Source organism: Haemaphysalis longicornis, unplaced genomic scaffold (assembly GCF_048455015.1).
Source record: "Haemaphysalis longicornis isolate Haplotype H1 unplaced genomic scaffold, Haemaphysalis longicornis Haplotype H1 scaffold_5, whole genome shotgun sequence".
Classification (NCBI taxonomy): Eukaryota; Metazoa; Arthropoda; class Arachnida; order Ixodida; family Ixodidae; genus Haemaphysalis; species Haemaphysalis longicornis.
The window spans coordinates 42,417,542-42,430,673 of NW_027526385.1; the positions used below are offsets into that span (position 1 = coordinate 42,417,542).

At 43.6% G+C, this 13,132-nt stretch overlaps 1 protein-coding gene across 1 annotated transcript in view; it reads left to right on the forward strand.

Annotated features, from left to right (window-relative positions):
- Positions 1 to 13,132, forward strand: part of Dor (vacuolar protein sorting-associated protein 18 dor) — a 50,847-nt gene that overhangs the window by 6,877 nt on the left and 30,838 nt on the right. Inside the window, exons 6-10 of the mRNA XM_077670216.1 lie at positions 8,116 to 8,195; positions 9,996 to 10,108; positions 10,813 to 10,901; positions 11,866 to 11,964; positions 12,890 to 12,974. Coding sequence (XP_077526342.1) covers positions 8,116 to 8,195; positions 9,996 to 10,108; positions 10,813 to 10,901; positions 11,866 to 11,964; positions 12,890 to 12,974 — 466 coding nt within the window. The remainder of the gene's footprint in view (positions 1 to 8,115; positions 8,196 to 9,995; positions 10,109 to 10,812; positions 10,902 to 11,865; positions 11,965 to 12,889; positions 12,975 to 13,132) is intronic.

Consider the following 13,132-nt stretch of genomic DNA (forward strand, 5'->3'; position numbering starts at 1 on the left):
CAGCTGCAGATTTCGCTGCAAGTTTCACTTTCGTGTTTTAGCGATTCCTATGACAGAGGAATCAACCACAGAAATTTTTGTAAGACGGAGCAGCCAGTAGCACGGACCGTTGCGAGTCTCCTGGAGGGCTTGCGGTGCGTTAAGTTTGTCGCGGTAACCTGCCTTGCTTATTTAGACCAGGTGGTTGCGTTGAGAGTGTACTCGGTCGATAAGGGGGCAGAGCTTGGTAAAGAATCAAACCAGGTTCACAGCTTTGAAGTGCGTAAAAGGAAAAAGAAAAACCAGAGGTGTCGTGGCGGGGAAGAATGGCAATTTAGGCGGAGGCAATGTAGCAGATAGCAGCGGCCCAATCCCAGTGGCCAGTGGAGACTAAGGAGTAGGGGGGGGGGGGGGGCGTGGTCCTAAGTTTCCAGTTGATAGTAGTTGTAGTAGCCTTTCGATGAATGCGTACCGTTCGCGGATGGTAAGCTGTGGGAAATTTGTGCTGAGTTGAGCGGGAGCGAAGGAGCTAATCAATAACATTGAACAAGAAGTATCGGCCGCAGTCCGTGAGTAATTAGCGGGAAGCTCCAACAGGCAGAATTACAACAATGCATACATTCCTTGCAACATAGGTCGGATAACAAGCAGCCAGGGTGGAGGTGATTGCGAAGCACGGCGCATAGTCCATCGCAACGGCCGATGTCTTGTTTCCGGACTTAAAAAAACGAAAAGAGTCCACTAAGTCCAGAGTAACACAGAAAGAAAGTTCAAGGGTAGTCTCGATTAGTGGGGTAAAGGAAACGTGGGCAGTGCTTTTCGCCGCCAACACAAGTCGCATCCAGTTACGTAACATCGCGCGAGTGGATATAGACCGGGCCAGAGGGAACGACTCCGCACGGGGTCGTACGTGCGGGGGACTCCGAAGTGGCCAGCCGTTGTGACAGGGGCATACGACAGATTTCATATCGGCGGAAAGGAAAAAAAAAGGAAAGGAATTACATTGAAAAGGAAAAAAATAAAGGAAAGCAAGCAAAATTACATGAAGTTGAACAGCGCAGGGACGGGACTAAGAGCAGATGCGACAAACACGGGCGCTGTCCCGTCCCTGCGCTGTTCAACTTCATGCAGTGAACCAACTAGCCCAGTTACAAACCCTCCTAAAGCAAAATTAATAAGCTAAAACAAGAAATTTACACTAATTTAAAATACAAGGACGTCGAGGTGACGTCGTACTCTACTTAACCTTCGCATTGCTCTGTTCATGTTTTTGTATTAAGGAGCATAGAACTTTATTGTTGCCTCAGTAGAGTACACCAATGGAATGTAGTTATTACAAAAAGGGGCCCCAGAGTAATATACCGTAGTGCGACCCCTTTTCCGCCCTGATATTTCAAAATGGCCGGTGTTCGTGGTAAGATTAACTAACTCCGAAGCCGCCTGCGTTGGTGGGCAGTTTATCCACACAATAACAGTTGTCAGTAGTCAATAATTGTTGACAGACCGAGTTAGTTATTTTCGCTTTGGTCACCCCGGCCCACCTCACAGTATCGAAAATACCGTGGGAAGGGGGGATAGGGGAGCTTCCCCGATGGTAAAGGAAATGAAGTGTGTCCACCTACTTTGATAGAATAGGTGGATCTGATTTTGTGGCATTAAAATTTCTCTATGAAAAGTCCATTGAGAGCCACAGATGGCTGCATTAAAAAAAACTTGTATAATCACTTCTGGAACAGGCCATTTGGGGATTTTCCTTGGTTAAGGTAAACATTATAATGGTCTAGCAACTTAATTATTCATTAAAGCGAAACTGCCTTGCGCTAGGTACTGACCAAAACAGAGTGCGTCTGTAGCTCAAAGTTCATTTATCCAGCATTGCAATCTCATACAATGTTGAAATAATAATAAGGGCAGACACCAAAAGCTGCTAAGAAGCAACTTGACAGGGTTTCTGCCCCGTATTTTGACAGCGAAAAGAACAGCAGAAAAATGAACAGTTCATTTATCCAGCATTGCAATCTCATACAATCTTGAAATAATAATAAGAGCAGAAACCAAAAGCCGCTAAGAAGCAACTTGACAGGGTTTCTGCCCCGTATTTTGACAGCGAAAAGAACAGCAGAAAAATGAACAGTTCATTTATCCAGCATTGCAATCTCATACAATCTTGAAATAATAATAAGGGCAGACACCAAAAGCTGCTAAGAAGCAACTTGACAGGGTTTCTGCCCCGTATTTTGACAGCGAAAAGAACAGCAGAAAAATGAACAGTTCATTTATCCAGCATTGCAATCTCGTACAATCTTGAAATAATAATAAGAGCAGAAACCAAAAGCCGCTAAGAAGCAACTTGACAGGGTTTCTGCCCCGTATTTTGACAGCGAAAAGAACAGCAGAAAAATGAACAGTTCATTTATCCAGCATTGCAATCTCATACAATCTTGAAATAATAATAAGGGCAGACACCAAAAGCTGCTAAGAAGCAACTTGACAGGGTTTCTGCCCCGTATTTTGACAGCGAAAAGAACAGCAGAAAAATGAACAGTTCATTTATCCAGCATTGCAATCTCATACAATGTTGAAATAATAATAAGGGCAGACACCAAAAGCTGCTAAGAAGCAACTTGACAGGGTTTCTGCCCCGTATTTTGACAGCGAAAAGAACAGCGGAAAAATGAACAGTTCATTTATCCAGCATTGCAATCTCATACAATCTTGAAATAATAATAAGAGCAGAAACCAAAAGCCGCTAAGAAGCAACTTGACAGGGTTTCTGCCCCGTATTTTGACAGCGAAAAAGAACAGCAGAAAAATGAACAGTTCATTTATCCAGCATTGCAATCTCATACAATCTTGAAATAATAATAAGGGCAGACACCAAAAGCTGCTAAGAAGCAACTTGACAGGGTTTCTGCCCCGTATTTTGACAGCGAAAAGAACAGCAGAAAAATGAACAGTTCATTTATCCAGCATTGCAATCTCATACAATGTTGAAATAATAATAAGGGCAGACACCAAAAGCTGCTAAGAAGCAACTTGACAGGGTTTCTGCCCCGTATTTTGACAGCGAAAAGAACAGCAGAAAAATGAACAGTTCATTTATCCAGCATTGCAATCTCATACAATCTTGAAATAATAATAAGAGCAGAAACCAAAAGCCGCTAAGAAGCAACTTGACAGGGTTTCTGCCCCGTATTTTGACAGCGAAAAGAACAGCAGAAAAATGAACAGTTCATTTATCCAGCATTGCAATCTCATACAATCTTGAAATAATAATAAGGGCAGACACCAAAAGCTGCTAAGAAGCAACTTGACAGGGTTTCTGCCCCGTATTTTGACAGCGAAAAGAACAGCAGAAAAATGAACAGTTCATTTATCCAGCATTGCAATCTCATACAATGTTGAAATAATAATAAGGGCAGACACCAAAAGCTGCTAAGAAGCAACTTGACAGGGTTTCTGCCCCGTATTTTGACAGCGAAAAGAACAGCAGAAAAATGAACAGTTCATTTATCCAGCATTGCAATCTCATACAATCTTGAAATAATAATAAGAGCAGAAACCAAAAGCCGCTAAGAAGCAACTTGACAGGGTTTCTGCCCCGTATTTTGACAGCGAAAAGAACAGCAGAAAAATGAACAGTTCATTTATCCAGCATTGCAATCTCATACAATCTTGAAATAATAATAAGGGCAGACACCAAAAGCTGCTAAGAAGCAACTTGACAGGGTTTCTGCCCCGTATTTTGACAGCGAAAAGAACAGCAGAAAAATGAACAGTTCATTTATCCAGCATTGCAATCTCGTACAATCTTGAAATAATAATAAGAGCAGAAACCAAAAGCCGCTAAGAAGCAACTTGACAGGGTTTCTGCCCCGTATTTTGACAGCGAAAAGAGCAGCAGACAAATGAACAGCAGCAAAGCTCTTAATGTAATGTATGTATTGTGTGAAAAATTACACTGAAACTGGATGCCGAGGTTACTCCATTATAACGCCAGTTTCATTTACTCGGCACCATTAGTTAGTTCAGAGTCAAGTTGTAAACGTTGCGGCATTCTCGTCTGCTTTGAATACATGGCCGTCTTTGAAGGTTCTAAACTCACAAAAATAGCTGCAACTGTTGCTTTACCAAAACTACGCCGATAAAAAGTGCATAAGAAATAATTTAGAAACATTTTATGGACGTTATGTGCCCTCATTCAGACAATATACTAAGTTACTATCCATAGCTCAATGCAGGCCCGCCTTCGCTGTTCTTCGCGATAGCGCAAGAGCTGTAAAATTTTTAACAGCGAAGCTGTTTAAGCTTTCTTCTGTCCGTGCGGATCGTTAATAGAAAGTGCCGCTCAGTGAAGTGGAGAGGGAAAAAATTCTAGGCCAAGAAGCGTTAAGAAAAGTATCGAGGAGGAAAGGAACCCACGAGCAGGAACCCACGCCTCAAGAATAAAAACGCTTCCCGGGGTCGGACTTGAACCTGAGTTCCCTGCGTTATGAAACCGTCGTCTATCCGATTGCGATATCATCGCATTCAGGACTCACAGCTTTTTCTTTGGGTATATAGCGCGGGCGTTGGCTTTGGACTTCGGTTGAGTTAAATCGGACTTTGGTTTCGGACTTTGGTTTCGGACTTCGGCAGTTCGAATTTTGGATCTTTAGGGGTGTGAATTGTGGACTTTGACGTAGCTCAGTTTGCATGAATAAAGCTTCGCGTTTTAGCAGTCTTTCTCTCAAAAAAGGGGCAGACCACAAAAAAGCCAAGTAAAACCTACTAGACCACCAGCTTTGCTGTGTCCTCCGTATTTGCATCTCAACGTCGAAGGTAGCCGAATTGTTTTCGTCCCTTTCCCACAGGCGTTGGCCAGCCTGAACCATTCGCCAAGGGGAAACCCAGCCGCATGATGTCACAGTCACTATGTCCTTTGTCTTCTGTCCTGTCATCTCGTAATAAATTAGCACTAAATCACCCAGCTTTTCATTCTACCGGGATGCGTGACATACTTTCGGGAATGCCACGTGCGGGTCGAATCCGGGCCTGTTGCAGTGTTTGAATCATTTCTCATTGACTACCGAGCGCGCTGTCACATGTTACAATGTCATATTAATGACCTGTACGAGACTGAACGAATAAAGTGAGAGGGGAGGCCGAAACAACCATTCTATTCGGGCTCCTAGAGACGCTACCGCTGCTGACTGCTTGAATTGATCGTGATAGGCTACGTCGTGTTGAAAGCGAAACCACGTGTAGTGGCGTACACCCAAGCAATTAGAAAGAACTCACTGCGGAGGTCGTTTTAAGTTTTGCAAATTTTTCTGTGTATACCGTGGTACCAGTATACACGCTGCAATTGAATAGCGTAGAGTAACATGCTAGTTTGCCACATTGTTAAAGGTACTCTGCAAAGCTCTTTTCGACTTTTTATATCCCAAATACTTTCAGGACGTTGTCAAAAAACACACTCAGTACTCAGAGTAAGGGGTCACAAAGTACCTCAGTCGAAAATTAATGTTCTATGCCCATAAAATAACTTCGAAACTTGCTAAAGAAAATTTTCTCTCTTTCCCGGCCTTGGCTTTTTTGGAGAGCTCTAATTACGTCATTACAGCGGTGTAACGGCTATTGCCCGGCTTTGTTTCAGTAGAAGCAATACACGCTATTGATAGCAACTTATCATATGCAACAAAAGCAAAGAAGAAAGGGAAGGCACATATGCTGCGAAGAATACATTTCGCAGTGTTCCAGCGGGCTAGCGATAACTGTAGCTTTAGTGAAAGCTTTTATCGGCAGTGTTGCAGAGCCCCTTTACTGGTATTAAGCATTTCTGTTTTCCAAAAAACGCGTTGTTTATTCATCTGTTTTGTCTACGCAAAAAAAAAAACGAGAATTTACTGCCACCGCTTCCGACCTGAATAAAACTCATTGTTTTTAAAAGTATCGATACGTCTAATGAAAATGACCATAAGATTGCAATTTTGCACTTCCTTTCGCGTAAGTGCATGCGTGAAAATTTGAAAGCAAACAAAGAATAGGGAACAATGGCCTTTACAAAATTATCTCGTAAGCCACATTACGCTTCAATTTATTTTAAATTTCTCTTATTAAGCCTTTCCCAAGCCGACAAAATTGACAGGGTAAGTTTTTTCCTCTTGAGCTATGATTCGGCTTGTAAAGTGTCTACGAAAGCGGTAAGCACAAGGTATGAATAAAATATACGTTGCACAACAAAAAATAATTTCTCTTTCTAAACGTTTCAGTCCACAAAACGCAAGACAAATAAAAATGATACCCGTCTCGGGTGAAGAGGTGCGACATTTTTGAGTGAAACTGTTATACATTTTGAAATTTAATAATGATGACATAGGTTAAAATTGTACAAGCAACATCTACTGCAGTTCGGATTTTTTAAGGTCCAACATAACTAATGCCGATCAGTTCAGTGCTCACAAATGACTCCCGCTGACCAATGCACTCCTGCTGACCAATGACCAATCCATTTCTTAAGTATTATACAGTACATTTGCAATACCTGTAAATACGTATCACACATTACATTTGCGCAAGGCTTCCTTGCAACTAGAATAAACAAGCCTGCCGCATCAGTTAACACCGTTAACACCACATCAAACGAGTTGCGTTATGTTAACGACGACATTTGTTGCTTAAAGGCATTAGCGCAGATATGTTTTTTCTCGGCTGCCCACACAGGAACAGAAAGTGGTTGGCACCGAGATGTGCAGTCGATAAAGTATTTTTGGAAGCCACGTGTTCGCGCTAGCTTGCCTAACAAGCCTGAAAAATGGTACAGCGGCCGTGTTTCAATATCTATTTTACAGTTTTACTTCCCTTGGTTTCGGCTTTTTTTTCTTTGCTTCTCGTATTAAGGATTATTGCGGATATAGCCTTACAGCGTTCTCGCTGGAAGATCCGCCTCAACGCCCCGAGTTAATGGGGGATGACGGATTTACTCAGGCGGCTCATTCTAAATGAAGTATTTCGTTCGCCCCATTTACTTTCCTTGAGTTTTCGCTTAAAATCTTCGCGGGTTACTGATATTGACCGCTTAGTCGACTGATAAAAAAATGTATATTTTCGGCGTCCAAACTCCTTGCACTTCGAGTTCCGTGTCTTTTTTTTATATCTTCATCCCGTTTTAGGGACGAAGCACCTTAGCGGCTCGGGCTGTCGGCGTCTCATGTCGCCGTCGTCGTTCGTCGTCGTATTCTTTGTGGTCAGGGTACTAAAACACCGGGACACTTGTTTTTCAACGCCTCGCGCTAGAAAATTTCATCTCCATGGGAAAAAACGCGTACCAAAAGAACACTCCTCGACACTCGTTTTTTGTTCGCGCTTGCTTGCTTGCTTCTATTTCGCTCCGTATTTGCTTTAACTTTAAAACTCCCAGTTCTTTGTTTCGATTTTCACTTCCCCGCCGTCTTCGTAATCGGGATGTCACGCACATCAGCGCGCGCCGTGTGGCAAGCGAGATACTTATAATCTCTGAATACACTTACACACTGCATGCTTCGCTCCTTCCTACGTTAATGGAGATGGCCCGGTCTTCACCCATGTGTATCGCAAAATGCTAAAAACTGTGGTTCATTACTCTGTCATAGGAATCGGTAAAAGACGAAAGTGAAATGTGCAATGAAATCTGCAGCTGAGCATGATTTGTGGGTCGGCGGCTGTCTTGTGGGTGTGCTTGGCGAGCGACGTCTTGCTGGCCGATCACTTCGGCAAAGGTGTACTGGCGTCATTTCCGTGACGGATATGACATCAGTGAAATCTTGTTGTGTTCCGGCATAAAACACTTTCGTGTTCAAATATAAAACCCGAAAACGAACAACCCTACATATACGTCACTCCTGCCTATATTACTTCACTGTTTTGCGAAATTCAGAAGTTTTTCAACATTTCTTGAATATTTTCGATTAAAGAAGCGTCTTTCATGGCTGTAATGGAGCTGAGTGAGTTAACAAAGGCTGTTTCTTTCAGGTTGAACAAAGCTGAATTTTGTTTTTTTGGCCCGTTTGAAGATTTCGGTCACTTTGCTGAACATTTACTAGTCTGTCTGTTTAGTAGTCGCATTGTGTCAATGTAGCCAGGCTCTCTATGGGTCACTCCCTGGACTCTCTCCAGGCATCATCTTTGAGACCGAGCTCGCAGCGACCGACGACCGCTTCTTCCTGCAGGGTTCGCCTGAGCGCTACTGCAAGCAGGTAAGCTTTGTTTCGCCTGCCATTTTGTTTCTCCTCGTTGACGCGATGGGGCTGAAGAGAAAGTCCTCAGTTGAGGCATTTTGGCACTACTGAGAGGGCCGGTGTTCGGTACCACTCACCTCAGCCTTGGTTCCTGGCCTGAGGTTGGTCCTAAATAGCTGAGCGTTGAGCTTCAAACAAGTGGCAAGGTATTATGGGTGGGGTTTTTGCATTTACCTGGCTGGGTCTCATGCGTAGACCGGCTACTGAAGCGCTTGCCAAATGGCCGTCGGGCCTAAGCAGTGCAGTAAGGTTTGCCGGTAAGGGAACACACAGATGGTGGTGCCGGGACGCAGTTGTTTATTTGGTGACTCCCAAAAAACATGCGGCTGTGTGGCTCGATAGCGTTAGAGCCATCTTAGCTGCTAATTCTCACAATTTTTTTTTCAGGATAGTTTCAATGAATTGTCGCTTTCTGTAACCTTACTCCTTCCGTAGACGACCATGTATCGACAACTTCACCGTGAGCTAACTATGACACAAAAATGAAACTCAGCATAATGAGAGAGTCATCATAGTGGCTGACTTGAGTGTTCTTTTTTTCTCCAAGATACGTGCATTAGATTGAGAGTGACAGAGAATTTGCGAGAAACTGGAGAAAAAAAAAATTACACCGTCTAGCCGTAGGGGAACCCTGAGCAGTATGCGAAGCAGCCATGGGGTCGACTGAAGTTCCCATTAGTTTTCAGTTCGTCATTTCCGTTGACGTTCAGCTTCGCGTGCCTTCGTTGTATCAGTAGCTTCTTGACGTAGTTTGAATGAGTGAAGGACATAAGGCGCGTTCGTAGCGCATGCTCCCGTCTCTGTTTGTAGCGCAGTGGGAAGAGCGCCACATACCTCCCGTTGCGGCCAGAGAGTCGTGGGATCAAAACCGGGCGCCGCCTGACTATTTCTTTTTATGGTGGACTGCGCTGACGTCAGCCCTAACGCTGATGGGACTGAAGAGACGCGCATGCGCAGTAGAGTGCGGACGGCGGACAACGAGGGAGGGAGTGACACAGCCCCGAGCATGAGATGCTTCGCATCTAAAATTTTGTGTTGATACAAGACGTAGATGGACGGACGTTGACATTCGTTGGAGGGTAACTAAATACAGCTTCAGTCTAAAAAAAAAAAAGGCATGAATGGTTGAATGGAGCAGTAACACAATGTCAAATATTCGGAAGGAAGCATGGCAGGTTTTTTTATCTCAACGTCATGGGTATTTTCACTTCTAAATGGGCCGTCGTATGACATTGACTGTGTGTGCTGTTATGTTGTGAAATTGGGGATTCGATGTATCACTTTCATCGAGAGTTTGGTGGGAGTGTCTGCCGTAAAAGGTGGGTTGTCATTTAACTGGAGGATGCATAGTTGGTGTTCTACTGAACCATCCTCCCTTGCCACTGCTATTGAGGCCAAGAGCTTTCTTAATCAAAAACTACATTTATTTAGTCATCCAATTGATAATTTAACCGCTCAATCAGTCCCTTACGACCCTGCATGGATTGACTTAAAAAAAAGTTAATTGGAGTGTTGTCAGAATCAGAGTAGTGTTAGTCTATGTTAGCCAGAAGGGTCAGGAGATCTCTGGATGAGTAAGTGGGTCTACAACGCTGACATGAAGGGGAAAAAAAAAGCAGCTCTTTTGTTGTGACTATTAATGTTTGCTTGTTTACTTATTGCATGTTTACTTCCTCCTGGTTGGTCCTGAATTTTGGTGAAAGGTTGTGTTAGCACAGCGGGTGTGAAGGTGTTCGTCTGAATAAAACTGTTTTCCAGGTTTTCCAGCTGAGCCAAGACCTGAGCATAGGGCCCATCACGGGACTCGAGGTTCGGCGCTTCGTCCCGAGGAGTTCAGACCAGCGGTGCTTCATCATCGTCACTACACCAAGGTGCGTTAGCTGTACTGTTTCGACTGAACCTAGAAGCCCGTGCTGTTTTCTTGTGTACGTTCTCCATACCAAGTGGAAGAGAATCACTGAAAGAGCACCGTTGTATATTGAAGTGATGTTTCAGTTAGCGTCCTGAAGCATCTATAAATGTACTTTGTTAGTTGTAAAGACGTAACACCGACGCATAATACTGTTACCAGCTGCCAGTGCTTTGCTGGCCTCGCAAGCATTTGGAGCAAAGGTCAAAGTAAGGAAACAGTGCAAGCAGCAATGAGACCATTAGAGAACTGTTGGTAGCGTGGTGGTACACTTTGTCATAATGCCAAGGACGTCATGTGAAATAAAGCTTTGTGGACTTGTGGTGCTTCGATTGTATGCGTAAAGTCTTTTCAGCGTGTCTTCTTTCTGTGTGTTTATGTTCGCTGCTCAGCTCGGACAGCCTCCAGCAACATCAGCAACTTTCTATTGTACTACTAGGGTGTGATAGTAAAGAAATAGAATTTTTTTACAAGCACAGCGTACCATTGTCAGGACTAAACAGCACAAGTTGCATGAGCACAGCCTTACTCTGAAATTATTTTGGCCCGCATTTGTCTAATTTGCCTACAAGCACATGTTTATACACTTAGAGCATGGTTTACCAGTTCTAAGGAGCCTTAGGGAATGTCGATTCCTCCTTCCTTTTTTTCTCTCCCTAATTTCAGGCGGATTTACCAGTTCGTGGGGTCATCTGCCCCATCTGGAGAACAACCGATGCTACTGAAGGTGTTCAACACAAGTGATGATGTCCTCGGTAGGGAATTTCGCACTTGTTTTTTCCCCGCTCAATATTGGCTCTGTTTTTGTTTTTTGCCTTGTAGTGGCACAAACACCTAACCTTGTGTCGTCTCTTTGCCACACAGGAATGTTGCACTCGCAAGTAAACGCTGTCAGAACTTAACCTCTGTCCCTCTCTCTTTGGTGTTGTGTGCTTTGACACATTTGGGAAGTCCTGTCGTACCCAAATGTTAGCAACTTTTTTTTTGTTTTTGTTTTCTAGGGTGTAGTGGGCTAAATTATTATGTGCTTCACTTTACTCCCTTTTTTGTTTGCTTGTAAAAGTGTAAACCCTTTCCACCTGAACACACCAGACCGCACTTATTCTAACTGCACTTATTCTAACTGCCAGATTCTAATCGCACGGTAGGTGTTATTCTTTGGAACCATTCATCATATCTGAATTTTCTCTTGCACAGAAGTATAGGGGAATTCTTGTGACACACTGCAAAAAAAATGTGTGGCCCATTTTTTGACTTGTATTTACTTGGCCGTGCCTAATTTTCACCTCCTTTGGATTTTCTCTTGCTTAGAAAGTACTGGAGAATTTTTTGACACGTGAAAAAAAAAGTGCGTGGCTTTTTTCGCCGTCCACATGTCTTGGCTTGGCTACGTTATTATCTTGGCGCAGCTTGGCCAGAGCTACTGTACATGTGCTCCGATTTTTCTCTTGCCTAGAAAGTGCTAGAGAATTTTTCGACACACTGAAATAAAGGGCCTAATTTTTTTCTTCCGCGACTTGTCTAGGCTTGGCTAAGTTATTTATCTGTCAGGGCTTGTCCAGACATACTGTTCATCTTCTCTGGATTTTGTTTTGCTTAGAAAGCACTGAGTGATTTTTTGGCAGCTGTGAGAAAAAAAAAATATTTGTGGCCCCCCCTTTTTTTTTCTTTTACTTATCCCGGCTTGGCTATGTTATCGACTTGTCTCGGCTCGTCCAGACCGCTGCAAGGACATCCCAAGCTACCTCAAGTACAGCTGCCTGCAGCTTTTCAGCCATGGACCAGCAGAGCCTGCGCAGAAGTTTGCCCTCATGCTGGGTGAGTGATTTCCTTTTAATATACCCACAGAAATACAGGGCAGGTTTGGCAGTTATGAAGCGGCAGTTTGGTTCCTCGCACTACCAGGAATTGAAAAATTACGAGCATATTCGAGCACCCCTTATCATGTAGTGATTGTGAAAGCATTAGTGTCCAATTGCCGAACGTGACCTCTCATATTATCATCACCCCATGCCTCTGCGCCATCTTTTTCTTCTTTTCTATATTACTATGGCTTGGCATCTACCTGCGTTCTTGTCTCGTAGTAGAGAGGAAACTTGCAGAAACGTACTTTGCCACTTGCCTCACTGCTGCTTCTGTAATTAGCATGCTCGTATTTCTCACGCAGGTGCCAGCGGCAAGAAATTATTTTGTATGCCCATTTCAAACATTAAATTTTAATGAGCTGTAAAATTAGTTCCAAGCAGTGGATCCAAAAAGCGATTCTCTTATTGCGTTCACAAGGGTTCATAGTGTTGGAAAATATAAAGATTACAGTTTCGTGATTAACACTGTTTTGTCCATTGTTCCTCCAAAAATTGCTAATTATCGGTAATTATCTTGGGAACTAATTGATCCGACTCAAGAAATAAGGGTAGCGTTGAAATCAGTGGGGAAAAAGCATAGAGGCTGACAAGTTTCACAGAGTTTACTTTTAATTAACGAAAGCTGTTTTAAGAGCCAGAACCATGTCCCCCCTTAAATACTGTAAAGGGTACTGTGCAGTTGCTCTGCTCTAAATTCCACTTTGATGGTCTGTACACAGACTGTAATGAGCTTATAATCTTTTTGTGTGTGTTGGTTTTGTCTCTCTGTGCGGTTTGGCATTGAGAGGGGAAAACCAGGCTGTCACCAGCAGCTTCACAGTGTAGATCATGGACGTTAGTCGACTGAGCCTTAGAAAGACTCTGTCTTTTCCCTGCAGAGCCCGGCGTTTACTTTGGCGACATTATGCTGCCCGTTGCCGACCCCAGTGCCAAGGTGGTCATCTTCAACCCAAAACTCCTGGAGTATCCTTTGCGCTATCACATGGTTGGCATCCCTATGGGGAAGCCAACAACTTTGCGCAGTTGTGCGCTTGTTATCTCTAATTTTCGCTTCATCGTGCACGGCTGTTCACGAACCACTTCCAACTTGTCACCAACCTACACTTACCCGTAAACCTCGT